Here is a 27524-nt window from a genome sequence, read left to right on the forward strand (position 1 = left end):
TAGAATAGCTCTATAAATTAAAAAAGGGTGGATAGTAATATTTTTTAAGCTTATAAAAATCAAGCTTACACAATTAACTTCATGGCAACGTATTATGTCCAACCACAAACGAGACAGCACTTGAAAGAATGTTGATTATTTCATGGTTTTTATAAGCTTTCCTTTATCGCAATCATTTACTATCTCAATTTCTTCTGAACTAAGTGGGAATATTTTAATTATGCATGTCAGAATTGAGAAGAGTAGAATGACAATTTTTGTAATTGCTTCCTCTCAGAGATCACTTTGACGGCTTTTTTAACCAGAGACTCAAATTAACTTTCATTCATACTTTTAGAAACTAAACCAAAATTATCAATCATCTATGTATGTACGTGTATTCATACCAAAATGCATTATCCATTGTCTTCGCTCTATTACTTTTAAACTTTCAGATTTTTACAATTTGAATATCTGATTCAATAAGTCCACAATAGATTACTTCGGTGAAAAACTTTTGCACTCGAATTTAGCTTAAATTTTGTTGATGAGCATTTGCTGCATTTGCCAGGGCATTTTGCACTCGAGACTGTTCGTAAATCGCACTTGGAGCTAATGACGAAACGAACTCAGCAGGACTCAGATTCTAGCGTAAAACGTGCTCGAAAATTTGAATATACTTTCGGTTAAATCGATTTTTGGAATTCATTTTCGTTGATAATAATTTAAAGGAATATCTTATGTAGCGAATATATTTTGCACCTAGCGAATGAAAAACTGGAAAGTCTCAGAGCACGTGTAATTTATCAGCCAATGCAAATTTCACCTGCTTTGATAATATCTAGTTTTCACTCTGATACAGAATTTACTATTTTTTACAAACAATACGAATGTTTAAAATGACTCGGTACTTGAGTGCACTGCAATACCGACTCGGTGAGAGTATCATGTCTCATTATTCAGTCAATAAAAGTAGCATTATTCCAAATTGGGAAATACATTTTTAATCTAACGATTAAAATTTTAATTTAATTTAATTTAATTTAATAATAAAAATGTTAATTTTCAATGTAATGTAAGCGTAACTTTTACCCAATTATTCACAGTTCAAAGTATACGGTGTATCTATGATGCATTTGCGAAAAAATTTTAGAAATTTCGCAAAAAAATATATTTCTAATAAAGTATATTAGCATCAGATAAATACAATTTTAAATAATTCAAGAGCTAAAAATTAGCATGAAAGTTTCGTTTCATAAAATTAATTAATAAATATAAATCAATTATCTGATGATGCAAGATGATGCTCTTTTGTCTCCCCCTCTTTGGTTCGCTTTCTCTTTCTTTCTTTGCCTTCCTTCCTCTTCTACAGAGCCCCTACTCCTTCAATGTACAAAAATTATTCGGCAAAAGAATGAGTTCAAAAAGCTCCTCTCCAGTGAGGAGGGAGAGGTTACTTAGAGTACGTTTCAACAGTTACTTATCATTATTGTAGATTATTTCTTAAAAGATAATTAGATAAATAATATTAGATATTCGTAAAATAAGGTATTCTGTTTGCCCATTTTCAGATACAAATAATACAACTTAGGTATTTATGAAAATATACATGGAAATCTTAAATTTTCGAATACCACGTTGTGATTTATCTTTTTTCAAAATAATATTAATTATGTATTTGCATCAAAAATGTATCATTGTATTAAATTATTAATACGGCAGTGAACTCTAATTATACTCCTAAAAACTAGCTTTTTTTGGAAAGTCAATTTTTTACAAATCGCAATTGAATAAATGTAATAAAATACAAATTTACAATTATGTAAAAAATATCCGGTTATCGTCATAGAGTAGAAATTGATATAATTTGCACTTGATAACTTGTAAATATTCTGCGGCTGCAAAGTCTGCGATAACAGTATTTTTAAAACGGTCTTTCGTGATAAACCCTCTGTGACATAACATAAAATAGTAGATATATGTGTACGCTTCATCTTGTGTATCCGTGATTGTCAACGATCAGACACAAGTTTTTTTTACTCACAAAACCTGTGAAGTATTACGAACAGTTAAATGTCTGTGAAGAAGCGTATCATGGACTATGGAAAATATTTTACCGAGGCTGCCAAACTGAGGCAACCAAATTTAATTAGAACCTTAAGTAAGTAAAAAGGAGATGTTTTATTTACGTATACATTCTACATATAAAAGAGATAAGATCATCCAGATGATATCTGCAAAATATGATGTATATTAAATTTGTGCCAACTTAGTACATAAAAAAATTCCAGGTTTACAGTAAATTTTGAATTGAATTTTTTTTTCAAACATTAACCTGAAACGTTTAAGCCGCTCTCAAAAGAATAAAAAATGTTGCTTTTAACATTACCAACCAAATGATATCATTTGCTCGTTATAAACGACTTTTTGTTACAACCAAACTTGTTATAAGCATTTCTAACTGTCAATGCGGAAGTAAAATTATATGAATTAATTAGGTTCACAATTTAAAATTTCATTCTGAATATAATATGATAATGATTATTGAATTTAATTATATCCCGTCTGCTATTGTTATTATTACTGAATACGTTATACACACAGGCGGACCCTACTTCACTATATCTAAGTTTTACTTCCCATTAACTGAATTTATCTTACCCAAGTGTAAATGCAGATAGCAAATGCATAATGCATATTTTCCATTTGAATCTGGTTTGGAGCAGTTTCATTTCTTAAGTTCAATAACACGTTTTCGTTGCATTATTAAATTTAAAAAATATTATACTCTCGAAAAGAATTTAAAGCACGTACGAAAGGAAATTCCCTCAATCAGCTAAAGAATTGCGTATTCTACATTTATTATAAAATCGTAATATTGAGAGATAATTATTCACAACAAAAAATGCATCGAGCAAGCAGGCTTGGTAACGCATCGAATTATTCCGCAATTGTTTGGAAAGCGATTAGATTATTTAACTCACACAATAAACTTTTTGCAGATGATACAGACCCTCGTTTTCAACTTTTTCGATTATTTCGCGAAAAGTAAGTAGAAAGGGGTCTAACGATTGGTTCGGTTAGAACTGGTGTTATTTCGTTTCTTTAGTCGACTTTGCATATGTCTTATTGAATAAAATGCCGGAAAATCAAATAACTGTTAATTTTGATAAAATGATAACAAATATTTCTCATAGACGAAAACCAGATTTGATTAGAATATTGAGTAAGTAAATGTTTGCGCATTGCAGTATGGGAAAACATTAAAATTGACTAAACTCATTTTTATTAAATTGAATTTATATTTTTTAACAAAAGCTCGAGCAAGTAAAGAGAAAATTAACAAAATAGACATGAGAGTTGTCGATAGAAAAAAATTGAAATTATTCAAACTTTTGCAGCGGAAATTTATATGCGAAATCCCGAATCATTGTTCTTTGCTGGTGGTTTGCCCAATGCGTCACTCTTCCCTTTCAAAGAAATCACCATCACGTATAGCAATGGAATGAAAAAAACTCTCGTTGATAAGGATTTAACTAGTGCTCTGCAGTATGGACCGACCCAAGGGTAAATAAAAATAATGAATTTATAATCGAATAGATTTATCTTTAAAATATATCGAATCATCATAAGGCGTTGAGGGCTTTTTGTTGCAATCAGGCACATACCCCTATTGAAAACGATGACGGAGTTCCAAAAAAAATACCACTCTCCTAAATACAATGACTGGGATATACATATCGTTGCTGGATCGATGGAAGGTTGTAGCAAGATGTTCTCCATGTTGATCGAGCCGGGCGAGTCAGCTATGGTCCAGTCTCCAACTTACACCGGCGTCCTCAATTCCGTATGTTATGTAGACATAATCAAAAATGAGTAATTTTATCGATGAAGCAATTGTTTGTACAGATTCTACCGATGCAACCTGACTTTATTCCTTTGGAAATGGACGAGGAGGGAATCTTAGCCGAAGAAATCGAGCGGGTTTGCGAAGAGAAGATTAAAAACAAGAAGCCGCTGCCCAAGGTAGAGTAAAAAATTGACGGATCGTTCATGAATTCGATGTAACGTTATTTGTGTCTTGAGCAGCTACTGTACGTAAATCCGACCGGGGCCAATCCAGTTGGTACGGTCTACTCGACCGAACGGAAACGTAAAATTTACGAACTCGCTTGTCGATACGACTTTATCATCATCGAAGACGACGCCTATTTCTTTTTGCACTTCCTCGAAGAGCAGCCAAAGTCGTTCTTCTCGATGGACGTCCAAGGACGCGTGGTTCGTCTCGACTCCTTCAGCAAATTCATGAGCGCTGGCTTGAGGTTGGGCGTCGTGACTGGCCCCAAAGCCTTTATGGACAAGCTGAACCTACACAAAGCTAGTACTACCTTGCATCCTGCTTCTTTGTCTCAGGTAAAAATTATCCCAACTTGCAATGCAATAGTTCGAGCAAAAGCATCGAGCAGATTTTCAACGCTTATTAATCGTTGATCCAGGTTCTAGTCTGCGAAGTATTAGCTAACTGGAGCGAAGACGAACTTAACGCTCATTTCAAGAATATTCAGAAATTCTATCGCGAAAAGCGTGACTGCATGTTGAAAGTCATTAAAAAGCACTTTACCGGAATCGCCGAGTGGTCTGAGCCAAAAGGAGGCATGTTCGTTTGGATGAAGATCAAAGGAATGGACGACATTTACGATCTGGTGATTGAAAAATGTGCCAAGCAAGGTGTGCTTGTATTACCAGGTCACGCTTTCTACGCCGACGGAACTGCGCCTTGCTCTTACATCAGACTGTGCTACAGTCAAGCTAGTGAAGAGGACATGGAAAAAGTAAACAATAATTCTCACTATTATAAGATTGGATTTATTATTTTTCATTTTTTTTTTTTTTTTTTCATTTTCTTTTTCATTTATTTTTCTAGGGTCTTTCAAAGATAGCCGCTATGATCAGAGAAGAAACAAGTAAAACCCAATGCAAAATCAATGCAGCTTAATATGAAATACGTGAAAAATAAAACTATTTTTAATATTTCAAATATCGTCTATGGATTTACATTGCAATAAATTTAAAAATAAAAATTTACGAAAACTAATAACATTAGGGCTCAAAAATAATACTTTTTTATCATGAAACTGTTTCATTTTATGTTAGAATAAATTATTACATATTTTTCATCTTAACATGTAATGAATAAAATTGATTAAAGATTGAAATAGATAAAACATAATCAAAACAAGATTTTATAATAAAGTTATAAGTTTTATATTTTTCAACATTTAAAGAAATAACACATTTTGTTTTGATCACTAACCTTCATCCATTAAAATCAACCATAACACATATTCCTTCACATTAACAAACTAGACTGCTAATATATACAATCATTGAGTAAAAGTTTACACATGAATCTAAATCACCTATTCTTTTTTCAATTTGTAAACAATGATTCATGAATTATGTTTTAAATAACAAAAAATTCATCTAATTGCACATTATAGCACTTAATTGTAAATAACAGGCATTATTTATAACAAATAATTTTTGAACAATTTTCTTTTCATCAATGTTATAATAATGAAGTTACAAATGTCACCATGAGGTAACAAGTGGCAAACTAATTGGAATATTACAGTTTCAAGATTACTGCTACAACTCTTATCTTGTGCAGTTTCCTTCCAATATTTATCATTAGTAGGAATTACTATGAAATTAAAATGTTTTCCATTAACATAAATAGTTTATATTGAAGCTTAAAATTTAACATCTTTCAAATTTTTATACAATTCAATTAACTGTATTCTAGAATAAGTGTTAACATAAAAATTATTTTAAAATTATTTCGTAACTTTATTCAAATATACAAGCGCTACTTAAATTTTTATAATTCGATAATGGAATTAAAGTCCAATTTCCAAGTAATTATTTTTTTGTTTTTAGTACTTTTAACACTAAGATGTACAAAGTTTGAATTTTATTATTTAGTAAAATAAAGATAAAATTTGGAGTTCTACCTGGCATACCTAGGCTCTTCATCCTCTCTTTTTGAACCACCAGTTAGCCATTTATATACAGCTACTCCTGTAGCAATAACACCAGCAGCAATGCCAATAGCACTAACAATACCTGCTGTTATTAAAATAGCATCCACTGCTTCTTCTACAATAAAAAACAGATAATAATTAAACACATTCAACAAATGTACTTTAATTTTTTTCTCAATTATTTTACCTGATAAATCAAATTTATCCTCACAAAATCCATATGGCGACTTTAAATATTCATTGTATTCCTTCCTTCTCTCTTTGTCTAATAAAACTGCTGTTGCTTTGCGAACAGCTGTATCAAAAAAGTTAATCATTAAGTACAGAGATAGATAAAAATATTTCATTTCAACTAATAATATAACTCACCAATAAATGCATCCTTAGCTCCAGGTGCATTATTTTTATCAGGATGAACCTGCAGAGCTAGATTTTTATGGGAAGCTTTGATTTCTTCATCTGTTGCATTCGTAGATACTTGCAAAATTTCATAGAAATTTTTTGTTTCTAATATTCTATAAAAAAAAGTTAAATTATTTGTATTTATTGTAATTTATTGAAAATAGTAGAATGTGGGCAACAGACCTCTCAATATGAGCTACATCATCCTCTGAATAATTCATGGTTTATAATTATTTGTTAATTCTCAAATCTGTAATGAAACATTATCACATAATTGAAATTATGACATCATCTATCATATTCTCATTCTCAAAATGATAAAGCTTTTAAGTTGTAACCAACAAATATAAACTTTTTTTAGGAATTTTAAAATTTCAATAGAGTTAGCAAGTATATAAAAATACAGATAAAAGCAAAAGTTTCTTTTTTTACTTCAATAAATTAATAGTTATGTTAGTCAAATTTTACAATAAAAATTGTAGATGATATCTTAAATGAAATAAGACAGACAAAGCTCAGATATAATTATACGTACGAGTTATTTATTTCGAATATAAATTATTCTTTGCATAATATTTATCGTCAAAAATCGATGTCACTCACGTCTATTGGATGCTGCTGCGACTTGCAAATTATCTCAATACTGCGTGATAAATTCTACGAATGCTGCGACTGTGAAATATGTTGTAGTTAAGCTTCATCTTGTTACAGAGAGATGTCGTTGTCAATTGGCGAAAAACCAAAAGTCAAGGCTGTTATGTACACTGAAAAAGGCCAGTAAACGAATTAAAAAAAAAAGTCAATAAACTTATTTAGAAATATATTTTTTCGGAATTTGTGGCTATGTACACATTTCCGGAACACAATAAAACCATTTCCAATTCAGTAATTTTTTGAAGTTTTTCTGGTAAATATTTTTAAATATTTCAGTCGATCTTAGTAAATTGTAAAAAAAACAATAAATTATTTATGAAATTATTTCTCTAGAGAAATCAATTATTTCAGAAAAAGCGGATGATATAAATTGAAAGGGAAGTTTTAAGAGAAAAACAGTTTTTTTTTAGATATTCCTTAAAAGGTTCTATTCATTGTGTATTTCTTACCCAAAGTGAGAATACTTTAGAGTTTTCATAGATATTATTGCGCCTCAAAAATACGATTTCCGTTGAAAAAATAGGTTTTTCACTTTAAAACACTTACAACATTTACAAAAAATCGGAAAAATTGAGAACACAACTTAAAAATCGAATCTTTGATTTCTAAAAAAATCAGTTTTGTTACACTCACAAAAATTTGAAAAAATTCAAGAACTTATCTCTAAATATTAGAAATAAGTAAAAAGTATTGAGGTCTGCACATTATCGAACCACTTACCCGAAAAATGAATTATTTAAAATTTCGATAATTTCTATGTTTTGTGGTCCAAAAAATTCAAAGTTGTTTGCATTTTTGAAGTGTACAGTTGTACCCCTGAATTCGTGGATTCGTTATTCGTGGTATGCTCATTTGTGACCCAATTAAACATTTTTTTAAAATATAACTCCACCAACGCAAAAAACGTTTTGAAACGAAGAACTCTAAAAAGTTCTGAATTTGGCCAAAAAATGGAATTTCTTGATCATTGGCAGCTGGGGAAAGAGTTTCTATACTCTCGCAAGATTTAACGTTAACGAGTCTACGATCAGATTAATTTCCGTGATAACGGAAGAAAAATTCGTGAGAGTGCTAAATATTTGGGGAAGCATGCGGGTCAATAGCATCGATGAAATCGAGAATGACGATCAAGAATCAAAATTTACACTCGCGATCACAAAATTATTGGAAAAATTTTGGCCGATGCAGAACAAGATCCACTCATGTCTCACAGCTTTCAAATGCTGCAATTGAAAATTAAGAAATTATTACAGTGTTATCAACATTTGTATAAATATTTGATGCGCAGACCAAAGCAAAAAAGTTTGACTGAGTATTTTTCTCAAATAAAAACAAATATTTATTATAACTTTGATTTTTGCTAAAAAAATGTGGTTTTACTTGTTCTTACATTGACATGTCAGTCGGACGGGGAACCGAACTCCCTTTTCCCATAAGAACAATGCTTAGTTATTCGCATTTTTTTAACCGGCTCTCCCCCGGGGCTCGACTGTACATATATCTCCATCAATTTTTTCATATCATTAGGTGAAAATTTCGCTTAGAATCGACACTAATGGGGATTAAACGTCCATGGATTCCCATGGATTTTGAGAGTATGTTAATATTTTTTAAAAATCTGTAATCGTGGCTTTCAATCTCTTTCCTGAAACACGCCAAAAACTCAGGAAAATCCGAAAAGCTTGTCCATAGGTTTATTCCGCAAATGCTGAATCTGACCTCAAAAAATACCCTGATATCAGAAAAAGTAACCTTTCGAATCCAGTACTCACTCTTGAACAAAGGGAAAAAGATTGTGAGCGTAAAAAATGGGAATCGTCTGGTTTCCGCCCTATACTTAACTATCAACCACATGAACTTCAAACTTGCTTATATTTTTTTCGAAGACTGAAATCTTTATAAATGGACTTATGTCTTAAAATATATACGGAACTTGCGATCATATAAATAAGAATTTGATCATTTGAAAGTGTAGCTATGAGATTTTCTGAATATTTAAAGTTTAAAAATTTTTTTAAATATTCATTGCATCATAATTTTACTTTCATTATTACTTATTCAAGTAATAGCTTAGTGGTCGGTAACTTGAGGGTGTTTGGAATTTTGAATAGGCTTGTGATAAAGAGAGTATACATTTATACCTCGCCATATGGTAACGACCGTACGTGGGTGTTTAACGTCATATCCTCCGTGATAAGAGAAAAAAATAACAACGATTTCACTGCGGGACGCGGGCGAATGTTTAAGGTTAGCCTGGATCTGTGCGAATCTGAATAATACATGTAAGGTGCGTATGTAACTGTATATAGTCGTATACGTTAGCAGGCACAGACGTCATCAGAGTCGCTATCTCGCTCTTACCTATCTCCGGCGCACGAAGTGGCGAAGCTCTTTCACACTTGGCAGCCGCCGTGCGCACTGCGCACCATCCAGCTGGACGATATTTGCACATACGAAACAGTGTCTCGGACGCATTTCACACGCAACAGTCCAGAGCCCGTCACGTCCAACTCGAGCGGCTCTCAGCGTATATCGTCGAGAGAAATTTTTCACCGACTGGACAGTAGTGTAGGCAATAGCACGCAACGATGCTGCCGAAACTCAACTAGTAGGATATCTCGTCGTCGTCTACCGACCGAAGAGCGCAGTATTTGTTTATGTTCCATTAGATTTTCTTCGGCTTCGTTGTGGCTGAAAATCAGTAAAGTATGGCAGCAAATCGGCAGCAGCAGCAACACGTTGCCGCCTTGCTGATACTCGCAGCAGCGGGCCTGCTGCTGCTGGCTGGCTGCGCCCAGGGCTACTCGTTGCGCTCGTCCTCGCCACCTCAGGTCGACGAGAGCTTCGTGGTTCCGCACTACACCCACTACGACGAGCTACGCCAGGTTTTTCGCAATTTGGCCGACAAGTATCCGAATCTCGCGCGACTTCATTCCATCGGCAAATCCGTCGAGGGCCGAGACCTCCTCGTCTTGGAGATCAGTGAAAATGTTCGCGAAAGGAAGCTCGGAGAGCCGATGGTCAAGTATGTGGCCAATATGCATGGTGATGAATCAGTTGGTCGAGAACTCATGGTTTTCCTCGCCAAGTATCTTCTTTATAACTACGGAAAAGACCCAAGGGTGACTAGGCTCGTCAATAATACGGATATTTTCATTATGCCCTCGCTCAATCCAGACGGATTCGAGAAGTCAAAGGTTCGTTCAAATATCTATACAAGTTTACCTCAGAGAAAGTTTATTTATTAGAGCCCTCGGGCAGGTGAAAGTTAACTGTTTTACCGCAATGATTCTATCGTCCATTGTGTACAAAACTATACTACTCTCGGGAAATTCTGTAAACGCGTAAATTCGTCCATCTATCACGTCATTCATACAAAAACTTTACTTCGTACATATTCTTACGCGTGAAACGAACGTAGCAGCAGTGACAGCTCAAGCGATTATTGATTTCTTTTCCCTGCGGTTTTACGTATTGTGACGATAAAAATAAATTATTGATCTAAAATAGAACATGATTTTTTTTGCAGGAAGGTCTCTGCAATTCACTCGATCATTTTGTTGGCCGAGAAAATGCCAATCACGTTGATCTCAATCGGAATTTCCCGGATCAATTTGATCCCAGAATGAGTCACATCAAGGGTGGAAAATTAATAGCAAGAAGACAGAGTGAGACTATTGCAATGATGACATGGATTGTAACTGAGCCATTTGTACTTTCTGCTAATTTTCATGGAGGTGCTTTAGTGGCTAGCTATCCATATGATTCGGGGTATGCATGAATTCTCCTTTTTTTTGCTATCCAGAGTCTTTGTATTCATTTTTATTCATTGTATTACTTTAGAATTGAAGGTGAATGCTGTGAAGAAAGTAAATCTCCCGATGATAGAATGTTCAAACACCTTGCCCATGTTTATGCTGACAATAATCCAAACATGAGAGCTGGTAATGCCTGCCCATCTGAAAACTTTTATGGTGGTGTCACTAATGGAGCAAAGTGGTATAAAGTAACAGGAGGCATGCAAGATTTCAATTATGCAAGATCTAATGCATTTGAAGTCACATTTGAGCTAAGTTGCTGCAAGTACCCTCACGCACGACAGTTACCTGGTTATTGGCAAACAAATAAAGAATCTCTTTTAAGATACCTGGAACAAGCTCATGTTGGAATTAAAGGTTGATTTATAATTCAGTTAAAAGGTAAAAAATATCATAGATTACTGACTGTTTCATTTTTGTTAGGTCTTGTTACTGATACGCATGGACAACCTATTGAAGATGCTAATATTGTCGTGATTGGAATAAATAAAAATATTACAAGTACAAATCGTGGAGAATATTGGCGTCTACTTTTACCTGATACATATACCGTCTATGCAACAGCTTGGGGGTAAGTTTGTGAAAATACCATGTAACAGATGGTAAATAAAACAAATACTTTATTATACACTATGCTTTATAGATATTCTTCAAGTGAACCTCAGCGAGTCACCGTTAAAAATGGCAATGCCGAAATCGTAAATTTTGTCTTAGAACCACTTCCGTACAGAGAGCCACAAGGTAATTTTGAAAATTATTACTATCAAGCTTCACCATTCTTAAATCGTTTTTCACCAGCTCAGAGATTCGTCTCGTCGCTGAACGATGAAGAATAATTGTGATTATTCACTAACCCATGAGGAAAAGTATTTTAACTCTAATGTTCTATTCTGCCAATTATTAACTATTTTTAAGTTTGGATCTGAAACACACCTTATTATAATTTAACCGTAATCGATAATTTTGATAAATTAACGTGTCATTTACTTACATGAACAAAGTAATATTTAAAACTATTCTTAAATAGTAACTCATATAGACATAATCGTGAAAATGCCTTATTTTAGTGTTATTTTGATGATTTTTATGCTTACTTAATAATTAAAACAAAACAAAGACTTATTTGTGATTTAATAAAATAATATAACAAGACAAATTCATTATCATGGCAATTGTGAACAAAAGTTAAGTATTAAAAGCATAAACACAAGGTATTGAGCGTTGTATCAGCTGTGAAACAAAATTATTCACTTATAAATGTTGAAAAATCAAAGTGAATGTGTCTAAATTCTAAAATGATTAAATTGGATTAACAAAGTCAACACAGCGACTTTGGTCACTATATAATCATCTAAGTTATTCAATACATAAAAGAATGAACAACTATTTTCTTGGCTTGAGACTATGTATTAATGATAAACTCTGTAATATATTTTGATTAAACTTTCAGAGTGGATATTTTTAGAAACGTTGCATTTATAAATTTTAATCTCAAGTTACTTATTCATTTATTTGAACTGTTTAAAAAGTTTATAAAAATAATCTATTAATTCTTACGTAAATGATTTATAATTTTACTATTTATCATACGCTTAATAACTCCATGTTGAAAATATCGAACAAAAGATTTTAGACTGATCAACATTGAAAGCTTCATATTTCAAATTAATAAGTATTTCATTTTATTTTAAATTATACTCCATTATCAGCTATCTTTTTCTGCACTATCATGGTATAAGTTAGAGTAAAAATGGGTTTGTCAAAATATAAAACGATTCCTTTGTATGATACATAAATCAGTGAACGTCAAATTGTGTAAAATGTATAGTGCAGTATATAAAATAAAGAGGCTATATATTTAATGTCAATTCTAAATGTTTTGTCAATTGAGCAATGTCCAAGCCTTAATTCCTGAAATTCCTTTGTGAATCTTATTTTAATTGATTTTTTTTGGGTTTATGCATTATATTTCTTTACTCCATACCTTGTGTTTATTTATTATCACGTAACTGTCATTCACATCTAAAATTGTAAAACATTTCGAAACGTTTATCTTCATTAATAAGTAGTTACATACACACATACAAACATATTGTTTTAACTTAATCATTACCTATTTTATCTCAAACGTTAATAAATGGTCATTCAACGGAAATATGATTGATAAAATACAAAAGTACGTTAGCGAATGAAAATGTAGGCACGAAATAAGCGAAAATAAATTTGATAACGCTGAAAAAGCTAATTATCGATAAAAAAATCCTCAGACACAATGGAAAAAGTCGTGCGCGCGGTGAAAGACCGCGACTCTAACGGCTTCTACACAAAACCAGATTTCACTCACCACAATTACACGGAATTAACTCGTATTCTTCACGACTTGCAATCAAATTATCCGGATATTGCACGAGTCTACAGCGTTGGAAAGTCAGTGAAGGCGCGCGAGTTGTGGGTCATCGAGCTGACGTCGCCGAGCGATAAAAATCGCGGCGAGCACGATCCAGACAAACCCGAGATGAAGTACATAGGTAATATGCACGGAAATGAGGTGGTGAGTCGCGAATTATTGCTACTCTTGGCTCGTTACTTGTGCGAAAATTATGGCACGGATGAACGCGTCACCAAGATCATGAATTCCACTATGATTCATATTATGCCAAGCATGAATCCCGATGGTTACGAGGTTTCTATTCCGGGAGATTGGGATGGAGTCAAAGGACGTAACAATGACCACGATGTCGATCTAAACAGAAACTTCCCCGATCAATATGTAGAAAACCAAGTAAGCTTTCCGTGTTTTTGGATTTATATATATGATTATTGTTGATATTATCGATATTAATGGAAAGTCGTTGCTTACAGTACAATCACGTTCAGGAACCTGAAACCAAAGCAGTAATGGATTGGATAACATCGAGACCATTTGTGCTGTCGGCTAATTTACACGGTGGCGCATTGGTCGCCAATTACCCTTACGACGATAATCCAGCTTCGCGAGGAAATAGAATGCCTTACCCGAATCCCAGTCCCGACGACGATGTTTTTCGCTTCTTGGCCCAAACGTACTCGGACGCTCACGCCACAATGCATCTCGGAAAACCGTGTCCCTTGAAACCCGGAGAAACAATGGTCGGACTGTTGCAGGAACGATTTCCAGGTGGTATAACCAACGGTGCCAAGTGGTATCCCGTTACTGGAGGAATGCAAGACTTCAATTACGTTCACAGCAACGCCTTCGAGTTGACTCTCGAAGTCAGTTGCATCAAGTATCCGAACGCAACGGATTTAGAAAGTTATTGGAGAGATAACAGGGAAGCTTTGCTCAAGTACATCGAAGCGGTAAGCTTTTTTCATGGACTATGACTCTTATTAATTGAACCCGACAAAAACTTTTATGACACTTACAGACGCGCAAAGGAATTCATGGTATGATCAAATCGAGTATAGGTGGTACTGTGCCTGGTGCCAAGGTTATCGTAGAGGGTCACGATCATGACATTTACGCCAGTAAATTAGGCGATTATTGGCGTCTTTTGCTACCTGGAACTTACAATGTTACTGTAACTGCACCAAATTTTGAACGACAAACGAGAACAGTTATCGTTCCTGAAGACACAGGTGAAGCACGGCTAGATTTTACCCTCCTCAGAGACGATGTTCCTCACTGGTAATTTGCTGTTAAAAATTAAATCAACAAACCAGCCAATTAACAATTCAATTTTCATTTATCGCTTTTCCATTTTTCAGGATACATTTGAATGATTTTGACTTGGAAGCTAATCAGAAAAACGGATATCTCAGCAACAGCGAATTAAGTGAGAGCTTCAAACAACTCGAATTCGATCCAAGTGTAGCTGAATTCAAAGCTGATGACTCGCGTTACAGCTCAGCCATACATTCCTTAAAAATAACTCATGGTGTAAGATCTTTATTTCCTTCAAAACGTTCATATCGAATCATAAGATAATTTTATCAAAATAATATGCTCTCTATCAAGTACGAATTATTCATGACATTTAAGATTACTCTAATAAATTTTGCACAATTCTTTAAAATTATTGTCGGTTTTTATTTAACGTTAATCCACATTTTATATTAATTACTTAAAAACAAATGAATTCGATCACAGATGGGCAACAGCGAAGAGGCTAAAATCCATATTGGTTTAATTGGCGGAATGTTTGCTTCCCAACCGATTGGCCGTGAAATCCTGTTGCGCTTAGCACGTCACATTCTTAAGGCAAACAAGGATAGTGATGATTTTACCAATCGTCTCCTCGATCGAGTTGTCCTCCACATTATTCCAGGAGTAGATCCAAACTTTGAATTGATCTCCGACAATCACGAGTGCAATCCTGTTGTGAAAGATGAAGTTGGTCATCGTTTTCAAACTCCAATTAAGAAAGGTCTCAAATTAGATGTAGTACCGCAGGCACTCGACAAAATTCTTGAAGAAGAAGGATTCGACGCTTTGGTCTTGTTCGGAGGTGGTCGTAAAGTGGGTGTCTCTTACACAACGCCGAAACTTGACATTTTCGCTGATTTTACAAAGGAATTCCAAAAATGGGCGCACAGCGATCATTGTTCTAGTGATAACGATGAACTCCGCAAAGTTGAGAGATTCATCGGAAAGGAATACAACATTCCAGTATTGAGTTATTCTATGTCTTGCTGCAAATGGCCGACGCCTGAAAAAGTTCCTTCAATCTGGCGCGAAAACCTTGTTTACTTGAAAAATTTGGTTAAAAAATTATCGACTGGTGTACGCGCCCAAATCCAAGACGCTACCGGACATCCACTGAGAGACGCTCAAGTTCAAATTAACAATGCCACGTACAAAGTTTCAAAAAACAATGCCTTCTTTAAGACAATACTTCCTGTTGGCACGTACGAGGCTCTTATCACTTGTGAGGGCTACCAAGATGTGCGATATAAACTTGAAGTAAAAGACGATTCTGTAGCTTCTGTAATTATCAAGTTGAATCCAGGCAAAGACCACGGAGCTAAAGTTATACCACAACAACGCATCATCAAGTTGAGCGAAATAAATCAAGCTTTGGATAACTTGAACAGTAAACATCAAAAAATATCAAAACTGCGACAAATCGGCTTGAGTGAAAAAAACGAAAAAATCTTGGCTTTGGAAATTTCCGATGGAGATAACGAGCTCGGAAAGCCTATAGTGCTATTTACTGCTGGAATAGGCAAAGGTGCACCCGTTACCTCCAGAATTTTGACCAGATTTGCTACGCATCTTTTATCTAACCATGGTTTGAACTCGGACGTCACCAATTTCATTAAGTCTTTGAATGTCATCATTGCCCCTGATTTGAATCCTGATTCCGATAAGACCAATAACTGCGAGTACAAATCGAAGAACGAGCTCTCATTTCCACTCGAAGACTACAAATTGAGCTATCATAAACATTCAAAACTCATTGCTGACTGGATAAAAACGATCAAACCATTGATGGTGGTAAATCTCAAGAGTGGATCACTCCACGTAGAAATTCCCTATGGTGCTGCATTATCGTCGAATCAAAGTCAGCCTTACATCACTGGTGATGATCGAATTTTACAACACTTGGCTGAAACTTACACAGCTAATCATCCCACCATGACAGAGATTGGGCCTCGTTGCATTTCCTCACCCTACATCGAGAAAAAGGGTTTCAGTCACGCCGGCATTGCTTTAAAAAACGGTTATACCGATTCTTTCTTGGACTACGTCTATTTAAAGAGTAACGCCTTACCACTGGATGCCTTTGTGAACTGCTGCAGCGACGACAACGACGAAACTGCTTGGGAAGATAATAGAAAGAGTTTAATGAGTATGTTGGGCGCGGCTATGGTTCACATAAGTGGCTTTGTCGTGTCTAACGCTGGCGCGCCGATTCCTAACGCTGTACTTAGCCACGATATATCAAAACACAAAATAATGAGCCACGAGAACGGCGCTTATTACATCATGCTACCGCCTGGTGGACATTTGATCAAGGTCGAGGCCAGCGGCTACTATGGAATGGAAAAAATAGTTAATGTCTCCAACAGCAATAAGATTAACGCCAAAATTATGCTTAATCTCGAAAAGGATGACACGATTTTGGGCATGCCGAGGCTCATATTTGTCATTTTATCTGGTAAATAGATACAATCGCGCAATACTGTAAACATTTTGAACCCATTTTTAAAATATATTTCTAAATATTTGTTACAGGAGCCATCATCGTTGTAATATTGTCCATGTGTACATTCATTATAGTCAAATGCAAGTCTAGGCAACTAGAAAATGAAAACGATAGCCGTCCGTATGCGTTCAGTTTGCTGCGCGATGGCACTTCATTTTTTGACGATGACGAGAAGGAGGTTGAGCTATTCAAGAGACCCTCCAAAGGTAATTCATTTCTAGAGCATATTATTAAAACTTTAAGTATTATTTTTTCTTAATACGATAAAACATCATTTAGAATACAAAGAATCCGATGGAAGTGTTGCTTACAAACCATACTTTGACGACGATGATGACGATGAAAATAATCTGAGCTCGAGCGAAGGAAGTGATTTAGAATTCATACGACCAGATAGAGAATGGCAAGGAAAAAATCCTGACGATTCGAATTAGCTTTTTGTTGTCAGAAATTGTTCAATACAAAAAAGAGATGATTCAATCCAAAGCATCGTGTTCATCATAAATCAATACATCATTCATTGCAGGTAGATGAAATTTTTTCACCTTCTAAATGACTGATAACATTTTAAGTAAATTGTAATAATTGTTGCGAATGTACGTTACTCCAGTAAAATATTTACTAATGCCGCTCCAGAAAAATTTAATGTTGATTTATATTGTAAATAATTTTAGAATTCATTTCACATTTGCAAAAATTATATGTATGTATATAAAATTGTTAAGAAATGAGTTCTAATCACTTTAACTATGTACTTATTAGTATAATTATTCAATGAAATGTAAAGAATTAACTGTAATATTTAATAGTTACAGATACGTAATTTACACTTTAAATTTTGTATAATTTTTAAAAGAAAATATTTGTCAGAGAAAGATTTTTAAATGTAATCGCGTTATAAATACGAATGCCAAATTTTAAGATTTTTTAATACATTCCTATTTGAATGGTGGTTAATTGTTACACCTATAAGTAATATATAAATGACGAATAAACTTTTTACATATTTTTATAATGAATTTTAAAGAAATATTTATAAATAATTTGTCTGTGATGAATGTTAGATATTACGTATTGAGAACGTATTTTTTTTTATATTATATATAATCTAGATAAAGTAAAATGCAATTGATAATTAAGGCAGCTATTTATTTTTGATTTTACTACTATATCATACACTAATACACGAAAAAACCAGTTTCGAAAATGTCTACTACTATTATTAATGGATTTAATAAAATTAAAAAAAGAATTTAAGTTTATCATTTTTTATTGGCTTACTGTAAATAATTATACAAAATATACAAAAAATATAAATACTATTTCTTAAGAGCTAAAATAATGTTCTCGAAGGCTGAGAACTTCGTACTTCGACGTAGATCATTTGTTTGTGCATAATAAAAATTGGAACTGTTCCTAAATAAATTAAATTTTAAGTCTTAATTTATTACGTCAAATAAACCCAGAATTACATAAGTATTTTACATACTTATTATATGTATATTTATTAAAAATCGAAACAGCAAATAATTCAATGAATACATTCGGTTTTTAAAAGCTTGCATAATTACCTAAGTTTTTTTATAAATAATACTTAGCGCCTTTAAAAATACGCACACAATTGTATTCACTATAAAAAAAAATGCAATTTTATTGTTGAAAATATTTGATGGATTACTCGTTTAATGTTCATCATATATTCCTGTATCTATAATTTGTACTTAGGCATTCATTGTTGTTTGCAGAAATATCACGATTTGAAATGCGTTTTTCTTTATAATATATTTACAAAATCCAAGACAAGTTCATAACATTGAATACAGATACTTTTTCATAATTTAGAAAATATTTTTTTGCATACTTCACATTTTAAAATCGATTTTAGTAAAATTCAACGTTTTTCTTAAATTTAATTTGAAGCTCTTTTTCGTATTCTGTATCGAATTATAATTATCGTTAAGGCCACAACTCAATTGTAAATTTGTTGAGGAAAGTATGAATCATAAAATATATTCCACATAATTGCAGCAGTCATAAGAGCTAGATAGGTGATGAAACTTGCCCACCAAAGAACCTTCTCCCAAGTTCGTACTTCTAAATTTCTCAATATATTAATTCCCACTAATAATCCAGCAACTGCACCTGCAAGATGAGCTACATAGCCAATTTGATTTTTCTCATCTGTTAAGCGAGCGTAAACTGCTTGACCAATGTCGACTGTTCCAACTGCTACAAAAACGACTAATTGAAGCACGGCAAATTCCATCTGACTCCAATTCATAAGAATCGTCGCTACATGCGCCGTGATAAGAGCATAAACGCCACCTGAAGCACCAGCTAAAAAAACGCTTGGATCGGATACTGATGTGCCAAGGGAACCGGCAACGACACCGGCAAAATATATGATAAGGACTCGCCACCATTTGTGCACCATTTCCAAAGGAATACCCAGCATTATTTGTACCAAGAGGTTTACCGCCAAATGAAATGATCTGGAAAGTCATTAATTATGAGTACGTTTAAAAATAAACATCCTATGTATAAATCAGTAAGTCTACTGATATTTAAGTCAAAACAAATATGTTTGAAAATTTCATCTTTATATGTGTAATAATCTTTATATTTTGAATTCAGATTTATCGCATTTTAATTTTATCATATCGGCTAAAAAATCAATTTTTTAGTCAGATATTATCATTCATCTTTACGTTCTTATCTCTAAAAATTTTTTTTTTTAATTTATGAGTAACAATTTAAACAATCTGAAAAATATATTACTTACCCAACATGAACAAACATATAGGTAAAATACCTCCAAGCTTGGTATCTTTTGGATGGATTGTAAATGAATAAAGTAGCAGCTGGTCCATCAACAAGTACAGCTTTGTGAACTATAGCATCATACAAAAATATTGCTATTTCAATCAGACTAATTATTATCATTGCAAGTGCAGGAGGATTGCATGTATATTCTTCCTCATAAAGACCATCTGTTAGATCATGAGAGAGATATGTTCGCTGTGATCGCTGTGTTGCTGTTATACTGCAAGGTCTACATGGCACCATTGAATGCACATACTTTTGAACATAACTTCCAAAGACTCCCTGCATATCCTTCCTGTGAATCTGTACACAAAGATTAATTCAAGCGTTGTACATGGTAGTTTCCAAATAACTAATATAATAACAATTAAAGTGATTTTTGTACCATAGCTATGAATTCAGGATATTCTAAATATCCTGAATCATTCAAATCAGCTTTTTGCATAATCATTCGAACTACTCGATTAGGAATATCATTTGAATAAGATGAACCTCTTATCATGGTTTTGAGCTCTTGAAATGAAATTTTACCATCTCCATCAACATCATACTTTTCAAAAATACACTTCCAATGCTAAAAAAAAACAATTGTTTATATCAAGCTTATTCAACATACAACATAAAACTTTTTAAAACTTATTTACTCACAGCATCATTGTACTGCAGTGGTATAGTTACTGTAGTTTCCCCTTCACGCGCTGATGCCATTTTGATAAGTTTGAAACTCCTGAAATTATCAATTCAATAACATGGTTAGTAAAACAGTAAAAGTAAAATTCTTTTTGTAAATTTATAAAAAAATGTTTTTAACTGTTCATTTAAACTATTTGATCTTTTTATATTTTTTATTCAAACACAGTTATCTAAAATATTCTACATTCTGTGATATAAACTAAAAGATAGTATAATGTATTCCTATGAAAACTAATGCAGTAAAAAATACTGAAGTGACATCTTACAAGTTGCCAAAGAATAAGACAGTATGAATCACAAGTGCTACGTATATGACACTCTTTTTAAAAAGATGAGTCGTCTAACAATTGTCTATATGTATAATGACACGGTACAGGCGAAATGAATTGAAAAAATATTACCCACCGTCTGAGGTGACTTTAGCTACCGAAAAGTTTCGGAGCCACGGACAAGCGTCAAAGCTAACGGATCAGTGGTTTGTTTGATTGAACGTATCGAAGAGCGTACGAAGCAAACAGGTGGCCACAAAGCGTACTGTGCCTACGCTCTTTTACTCGAAAAAAGTCCACATAGCTTTATTATCGCGTCGTTGGCACCGACGTATATCGTATAATAAAATACGCTCACACCTATTGCCGGCTCGAGAATCGAGCCTTGAGTCAACGGGTGAGCAATCTATCGCGACTCCAATGCGTGCAAAATATCTGAGAATTTATCGCGATCGATACACTTAGTCAGCAGTAAGTATAACTAGCTATGGAGAGACGATCGCGATATTTATAATTCGAGTCGACAATCGTTCCTCGCGGACTCGAGAGACCAAACGGACGGCGCAAATATGCAACAGGTTAAGTGCAGTGACCCCCCAGACTTGTCCTTAGGAAGCGCGCCGCGCTAGTGAAAGCCGCAGAGCAGAGCCAGCCTGACGCGATTTTATGGTTTTTAACCCGAGGATACGAGCGTTGCAGCTAGGCTTGGATTACTTCACTGCATATTGCGGCACGTCGCTACTAATACTGCTGCACGAAGGAAGCAGCCAGAGAGAGAGAGAGAGAGAGAGGAGAAAAATAAAAAGTTGAATGAGTAATGCACTGCAGGAGTGCGCTCTTCCTTAAGGCATGCACTCCTTTTTCTGCCCCTCTCGAGTCTCTACGAGTCTCAACGAGTCTCGACTCTACTACACTCAGACGGGCTGCGAGCATGTGGCTGCTACTGCACCTGCCGTTGCTTGGCAACTACGATATCGTACGCGTAAACATCGACAGTCGACAGTCGGAGAAAAGATGCCCAGTTGCATTGCTACGAGTAAAACAATAGCTGTCACGCGCTCCATAATCGCCAGTCTGTTTATTGTATTGTTGAAAAGAAGTAGCAAAAGCAGCAGCCTCGCGTCGTTTGTTACTTAGTCAATCGCAGTGAAGGATATGCTCTCGGAAGCACTGCTGCAAGGCAAAGCAAAGATATCGGGCAAGTATCGGGTCGATCAGCCGATCGAGAATCTTAAAATCAGGTAAATACCGCTCGATCTACTATCCTGCACAAGGATATTATGCAACGACTTATTTTCTTTGTGAGCTGCTGACTTGGCTCTAGCTTAATTACACCACAGTCGACTGTTGTAAGGACATGTAAATTACTCAGTCTTCTTTTGAACATTATTTTTAAACCAATGGTTATATACGAATAGTTTTAACAACCCGAGTTGTCGGTAAATATTCTTTACAATAGCAGTCGATCGTTGAACAAATAATAAAAATATAAAGACACGATCGATAGCTCAGTGAGATGTGAATTGCCTGAGCGGAGCTTGCCTTGCATTGTTTACACTTTATTATCCTAGGCCTTGAGTTCGTCTTTCGTCGAACTAATGCGCGCAAAAAATGTATAACAATCTCTCCGAACGCTTCTGCTGCTCTCGGACAAACGAAAGCTCATTCACGCGACAATGTTTTTATTTATTTACTTTTTCACTCGGCAATGGTTTCGAGAGGATGCGCAGAAATTGGCAGCTGAGCGAATGAACATGATAAATTTATGGGAAGATGTCATTTTTTGTGTGTAAACACATGCAGGAATTGCGCTTCTAAAAGACAATCGGTCAGAAAAATAAAAATGTCGATTTACTGTGCACACAGAGTGAGGATCGTGCAACAAAAATCGCTGCTATCGGAACTGTTTGAAAATGCCGAGGAGACTCGCGACGCAAATTTCCTCGAGGAAGAGGTGCACACGTTCGCTTGGCAGGAGAAGCGATTCGGCCCGTACGAGGCCCGCTTCTACAGGGACGAGCGCAACTGCCTGAACGAGCGCCAGAAGGGGTACCATCGTCGGCTGACCTCCGAGCGCAATGACGAGGAGGAGGTCTGCTCGCGACTCTACTCGTACGTCGAGGGAGACGCATACTACGTGGAGTCGGCTCCGTTGTCCGACAACGACTTCAGATCGCCGCTGGCCTCGAGGAACGAGCGAGCCTTGCCTCGACTGAGCAACCGCAAGCCCTTCGGCGAGAGGCACAACAAGCAGGTGATCGACCCGGCGCCCCAACATCAGCGAATTCGCCAGAATCACTACTTTTACGCGGTAGGTCCGTTGTCCTCTACCGATCGATCGAATCGAGTCATCGACTATAAAGCTGATCGCCACAGGAACGCCAAAGCATGTACATCGTGGCGGACCTGTCACCGAGAGACGAGGAGGAAGCCGCCAGCAAGAGCAGCAGCAGCAGCCGCGGCAACAGCGACTCCGAGACTCTGCTCTGCGCCCTGAGCTACGACCCCGGCCGCAAGTGCCTCACCGTCAGCCCGGACTTTTCGAGCCTCGAGTGCTACAGCTGCCAGGCCACGGGCATGAGCTACGACTACTGGATCGAGCACGTCTCCTCCAAGCCTACGACGCGCGACATTCAGCGCCGCTCCGACACCCTTAAAAAGGTACTCACCCGACGTAAGATATCTCCGACAGTTGCCTCATTAACTTCGTCGACAACGGCACGTTGATCACTGTCGAGTCCAGCTCCTTCGCGGAGGCCTCATCCCTTTTTTTACCCATTTTTTTTTATCCAATTTTAGGCCAGCTTCGGCTCGATCCCTCCTTCCAGTTCACAGACACTTTTTCACCTTTTACGCATTTACAGAAATGTCACCTGTACTCGTTATCGCGCAGATAAAATTATGGCTCGTTCGCGTTGGCCAGTCGCTCACAATGCGTAAAACTCACTGAGCCAAAATCTTCAATTTCCTCTGCTATATTACATATTTCAGCGCGCGCGATTCCAGCGTCAAATGAATAGACAGAGAGAGAGAGAGAGAGGAGCGACATACGGCTGATAATGACCACGGCACAGAGAGAGGGACATAATATAACACAATCCAATGACGTTCTTTTCAAATCGTAATGCGTGAATTGTTTAAATTTTTTTCGTATTTTTTATTTCATTTTTTATCTTTTTACTCATGTATACGTGAATAAATTGTCGGTTAAACAAATTTCGATGAAATAATAATTGTTTCTCGAGTCGTTGAGTATCATTTTAAACTAATTTAAAGTTATAAGTTATACTTTGAGTCTGATTTTTTTATTGGGTAATTGAATTTGCTTGTAGCATCTTTACAAAAAACTGCTCTATCTCGAGTTCTCTTTTCGCTTGCATTATTTACCTCAATTGTACTGAGAAAATTACGACATTATCTCGACTTTTATGTTTTGTGTAGATAATCGGTAACTTTTGTCTCGTAATCACTCTTGAAAATTGATATTTTACATTTAGCAGAGTTTTAAAATTTCTCAATTATGCAATGAAATCTAAAAATATTTAATTATGAAAAAAAATATGTGCCTCAGGCATTTTCGACGCAAGCTTTCCATTCAATCGATTGAAATAACCAGTACTCCGAGCTGACTGAAGCATGCAATAAATCCCGACTTCAACTGCGCCTACAAATTACTTTACTTTTTTTGCATCGAGATGTTTTATAGAATGTAATTCTTTTTTTTCTTGAATAAACATTTTTATGATATTGTTACTTTTTACTATGGCACACAAGTAAAATTATCAAGTGAACGTTAATTCCAAAGCCACTCGATCATTAACACGTCTATGTCCTTCCATAGCTTATTTTTAAGCGCACTTGATTTGCTTGTTCGATTGGACAGAAGTTTCTGTAAAATCACGATTTGTCAAGAAGAGAGATTTACCGATTGCATCATGATTATCGTAGGAAAATCAAAGAAAGTTGAAGCAACATCAAAGTGAAATTTATCGAGTGTTGGAATCGCCAGCCGAAGCTCGAGTCCTTCGAATGCACGTGAATTTGGACATCGGTTCGGCTCAGGACTTCCAACAAGCCAAGGATACCGGCTTATTCGTGAGCTACTTCATCGATTTGCCGAGCGACTCGTGGTACTCCAAGTCGAAACTAGCTGGGCGAACCCAACGATCTCGTGTTAGCCGTTCGACGGATGTCCAAGGCAGACGGGTCAACTTCTCCCATACGTGCGAGATCGTACTGGATTTGAACTACTTGAGCGATTGGCAGTTGTGCCCGTGGCCAAGATTATTGATCTCCGTTGCTTCGCTCGATGCTTGGACCAGGTAAAGTCGATCTCGTGTGACGATCGAGCCGCTTTTGACGTAATCGAGGAACGGCGCATTAACCTGCGCTCGCGTCAATCGCTAACAATGAGCCGCTCGACATTTTTCTGTCGCATTTCGCGTGCATTCAAAGCTCCTTACGTAAGCTCCTCAGCTCGACCGAGTCACGCTAATCGTGCTCTCTTTCTCTTTCGCGCAGATACAGAATCGAAGGTTACGCGTCCATGGTACTGCCTCGTAGCGCCGGACACTTTTCGTTCAGGCTACCTGCCTGGCGACCGCAAGCTGGCTTCATTGACTCGCTCAGACGTTTTTTCACCGGTGGCACTTGCGAGCTCGACGACATCACCTACTGTGCCGTACCATCGATGCAGCTCAACTCGACGTGTCTCGACAAGAGCAATTTGAAGGTCGTGCCAAGCGGTAGCGTCGACCTGACCGTTAACATAGTCCAACAGTGTCGACAATTTGTCAGCCACAGACCAGATCAGAATAAAATCAAAGCTGGACGCTTGCTCAATAAAGTCGACGACGTACTCACTCAATTCAAAGAAGCGCGAGAGCGTATGATACAGGCTCGAGCCATGTGCTCCTGAAACTTGTCCTATAATAAATAGATATGCTAGCAATTACTTTTATTCATTTATTAGACGCACTAATTATTTACTTTTTTCAGACATATATTGAGAAAAAAAAATTGATACTATTGCTTAAAAGAATGTAACATCACGTATTCATTACATCAGGGGAACAGGATCGGTCAATAAAAATAAATCTTTTTTTTTTTAATTTCCTTTTTATTTTCATCTTCTTTCAGATATAAGAGAACCTTAGTCATTGGGGACATATTTTGTCTTAACCCCATAGTCAGTTCGTGGCTTTCATCATCATTTTTCAGCCCAACTTCTATGCACTACCTAACGTTACTTATTGATAATAATCAATAATCAATAATGACCGCGCACTGGTAAGGAAATCTTACTCGAAGTGAAATATATCAAATTTGCAAAATCTATTTTATCTCGCTTTCATAAAGATTGATCTACCAGTGCAACAATAATTATGTGTAAATAATTATTATGTCAATAATAATTTGGATCTAGTCTTGTTTTTCGATCCTTTTTAATCTTATCCTCAATACGTAATGTTAACCAATAATTATTATATTTTTATGTATATACTTAAATTTTAACTCTTTTAAGTTAAATGTATGTACTATGTACAAGCTTACATTTTTATACCTTTTTTCAATCATTTTATTTCACTTCAGTGTATGTGAATTATATGCGCGTAATCACTTTATACTGAGAGAAATTAGAAATTAACAAAAAATGTAAAAGAGTTGCGATGTTGCTTTAATCGCAATCACTATATGATATAATATAAACAGCGTATCAACTATGACATTTCACTTGCGTTTTTCTTTAAAGACAGTTCAGTCTTGTTCCGATATCATTCACTCTTCATCTCATTTATTTAATTCCATAAATCTATCTAAAACGACTAATCATGATCATCATTTATACTTGTGAGTTCGCATTAATTATAACATATTTCGATGAACGTTCAATTATATAGCAGACACATTTATATTTATCAGAATCATTCGTAATTATAAACAGACACACCATTAACACCTCATTCTTTAGTAGTTTCATTCATTTTTTCAACGATTATACTAAAGTTTAATCATATTTACAAAAGCGTCTCTGCATTGTTATGTAAAGTTGCATTTACAAGTTTACCTTCAAGTTTTCAAGTCATTGTTTATTCAGCATTCGATAATGGTAAACAAACTTCATCGCTACTCGGTTTCTATGTAGTATTTATAGTTACATTAAAAAAAAAAAATTCGACGATGGAATGAACGCTGGTTCGTTCAACTATTATTTTTTTGTTTCATTTTAGCACAAAACATTTTTCAACGTTTTCATCATCGTATTATTTTCGTTATAAGCTGTTGATTAAGACCACAAAGTGTACCCAGTAATTCACTCTTTTTTGAAAAAAAATTTTTTTCGCCTTTTATGTAAATATTTTAAACTGGCGCAGAGAAATATTTGTTGAAGAATGAGTGACCACTACGTACACATTAGAAATTTTGCGCAAAACAATTGCATTTTAATGAATATTTTCTAAAATTTAGCAAAGAATAAAAAAATATTGTAATCTACAATTTTTCACTTAAATACTTAATATTTTACAATCTTTCGTACAATATTTATAATTTGTCGTAAGAAAAAAATAAAATTAAAAAATAATAAAAAATGCGATAAATTCAACACGTATGTACAACGTAACATTTGGTTAAAACACGATGATACAAAAAATG

The 27524-nt window shown here is 35.2% G+C and overlaps 5 protein-coding genes across 10 annotated transcripts; 3 read left to right on the plus strand and 2 right to left on the minus strand.

Annotated features, from left to right (window-relative positions):
- The first annotated feature begins 1500 nt into the window (after positions 1-1500).
- Positions 1501-5054, plus strand: LOC106653091 (kynurenine/alpha-aminoadipate aminotransferase, mitochondrial-like). Its single transcript, XM_014372344.2, has 7 exons — positions 1501-2140; positions 3381-3546; positions 3640-3826; positions 3889-4005; positions 4069-4392; positions 4476-4811; positions 4904-5054. The coding sequence occupies exons 1-7, from the start codon at positions 2053-2055 to the stop codon at positions 4973-4975; spliced, it is 1290 nt and encodes a 429-aa protein (XP_014227830.1). The 5' UTR covers positions 1501-2052; the 3' UTR covers positions 4976-5054.
- Positions 5055-5699: 645 nt separating this feature from the next.
- Positions 5700-9526, minus strand: LOC106653143 (dnaJ homolog subfamily C member 18-like). Of its 3 annotated transcripts, none has more exons than XM_014372420.1 (6): positions 9441-9526; positions 7029-7189; positions 6609-6675; positions 6393-6538; positions 6211-6318; positions 5700-6138 (listed from the first exon to the last, which is right to left on the minus strand). In XM_014372420.1, the coding sequence occupies exons 3-6, from the start codon at positions 6644-6646 to the stop codon at positions 5990-5992; spliced, it is 441 nt and encodes a 146-aa protein (XP_014227906.1). In that variant the 5' UTR covers positions 6647-6675; positions 7029-7189; positions 9441-9526; the 3' UTR covers positions 5700-5989. The 3 variants fall into 3 exon arrangements, with proteins under 3 accessions (XP_014227906.1, XP_014227904.1, XP_014227905.1); XM_014372418.1 differs by having other exon boundaries at positions 6961-7189; XM_014372419.2 differs by lacking the exon at positions 9441-9526 and adding an exon at positions 9221-9397 and having other exon boundaries at positions 6961-7189.
- A 239-nt stretch (positions 9527-9765) lies between these two features.
- Positions 9766-18654, plus strand: LOC106653140 (carboxypeptidase D-like). Its single transcript, XM_014372413.2, has 12 exons — positions 9766-10276; positions 10609-10850; positions 10923-11254; positions 11321-11468; positions 11541-11638; positions 13165-13679; positions 13760-14236; positions 14305-14564; positions 14645-14816; positions 15027-17037; positions 17115-17291; positions 17365-18654. The coding sequence occupies exons 1-12, from the start codon at positions 9788-9790 to the stop codon at positions 17517-17519; spliced, it is 5076 nt and encodes a 1691-aa protein (XP_014227899.1). The 5' UTR covers positions 9766-9787; the 3' UTR covers positions 17520-18654.
- Positions 18655-18746: 92 nt separating this feature from the next.
- LOC106653141 (rhomboid-related protein 3) lies at positions 18747-23818 on the minus strand. Of its 4 annotated transcripts, none has more exons than XM_014372414.2 (5): positions 23540-23818; positions 20557-20635; positions 20294-20482; positions 19868-20211; positions 18747-19577 (listed from the first exon to the last, which is right to left on the minus strand). In XM_014372414.2, the coding sequence occupies exons 1-5, from the start codon at positions 23647-23649 to the stop codon at positions 19055-19057; spliced, it is 1245 nt and encodes a 414-aa protein (XP_014227900.1). In that variant the 5' UTR covers positions 23650-23818; the 3' UTR covers positions 18747-19054. The 4 variants fall into 4 exon arrangements, with proteins under 4 accessions (XP_014227900.1, XP_014227901.1, XP_014227902.1 ...); XM_014372415.2 differs by lacking the exon at positions 23540-23818 and adding an exon at positions 21007-21738; XM_014372416.2 differs by lacking the exon at positions 23540-23818 and adding an exon at positions 20868-20991.
- On the plus strand, positions 21915-27386 carry LOC106652959 (Meckel syndrome type 1 protein-like). Its single transcript, XM_014372168.2, has 5 exons — positions 21915-22111; positions 22737-23181; positions 23247-23531; positions 24819-25192; positions 25392-27386. Exons 1-5 carry the CDS (start codon positions 22026-22028, stop codon positions 25786-25788), a joined length of 1587 nt encoding a protein of 528 aa, XP_014227654.2. The 5' UTR covers positions 21915-22025; the 3' UTR covers positions 25789-27386.
- The last annotated feature ends 138 nt before the right edge of the window (positions 27387-27524 follow it).

The sequence above is a fragment of the Trichogramma pretiosum genome, unplaced genomic scaffold, assembly GCF_000599845.2.
Source record: "Trichogramma pretiosum strain Unisexual culture from Peru unplaced genomic scaffold, Tpre_2.0 scaffold8, whole genome shotgun sequence".
NCBI classification, from domain to species: Eukaryota; Metazoa; Arthropoda; class Insecta; order Hymenoptera; family Trichogrammatidae; genus Trichogramma; species Trichogramma pretiosum.

Bases quoted from the DNA above. Each gene is read 5' to 3' on its own strand.
- LOC106653140 (XM_014372413.2), top strand. From the start codon at position 9,788: ATGGCAGCAAATCGGCAGCAGCAGCAACACGTTGCCGCCTTGCTGATA. The intron at 11,639-13,164 runs GTAATTTTGAAA...AAAAATCCTCAG, and splicing joins TCCGTACAGAGAGCCACAAG to ACACAATGGAAAAAGTCGTG. The intron at 13,680-13,759 runs GTAAGCTTTCCG...CGTTGCTTACAG, and splicing joins ATCAATATGTAGAAAACCAA to TACAATCACGTTCAGGAACC.
- LOC106653091 (XM_014372344.2), top strand. From the start codon at position 2,053: ATGTCTGTGAAGAAGCGTATCATGGACTATGGAAAATATTTTACCGAG. The intron at 2,141-3,380 runs GTAAGTAAAAAG...AAACTTTTGCAG, and splicing joins AAATTTAATTAGAACCTTAA to CGGAAATTTATATGCGAAAT. The intron at 4,812-4,903 runs GTAAACAATAAT...TTATTTTTCTAG, and splicing joins GTGAAGAGGACATGGAAAAA to GGTCTTTCAAAGATAGCCGC.
- LOC106652959 (XM_014372168.2), top strand. From the start codon at position 22,026: ATGCTCTCGGAAGCACTGCTGCAAGGCAAAGCAAAGATATCGGGCAAG. The intron at 23,532-24,818 runs GTACTCACCCGA...TGATTATCGTAG, and splicing joins GCTCCGACACCCTTAAAAAG to GAAAATCAAAGAAAGTTGAA. The intron at 25,193-25,391 runs GTAAAGTCGATC...TCTTTCGCGCAG, and splicing joins TCGCTCGATGCTTGGACCAG to ATACAGAATCGAAGGTTACG.
- LOC106653143 (XM_014372420.1), bottom strand. From the start codon at position 6,646: ATGAATTATTCAGAGGATGATGTAGCTCATATTGAGAG. The intron at 6,539-6,608 runs GTCTGTTGCCCA...TTTTTTTTATAG, and splicing joins GATGTAGCTCATATTGAGAG to AATATTAGAAACAAAAAATT. The intron at 6,319-6,392 runs GTGAGTTATATT...TTTTTGATACAG, and splicing joins AGCTAAGGATGCATTTATTG to CTGTTCGCAAAGCAACAGCA.
- LOC106653141 (XM_014372414.2), bottom strand. From the start codon at position 23,649: ATGGGTAAAAAAAGGGATGAGGCCTCCGCGAAGGAGCTGGACTCGACA. The intron at 20,483-20,556 runs GTGAGTAAATAA...GTTTTTTTTTAG, and splicing joins CACTGCAGTACAATGATGCT to CATTGGAAGTGTATTTTTGA. The intron at 20,212-20,293 runs GTACAAAAATCA...CTTTGTGTACAG, and splicing joins ATCCTGAATTCATAGCTATG to ATTCACAGGAAGGATATGCA.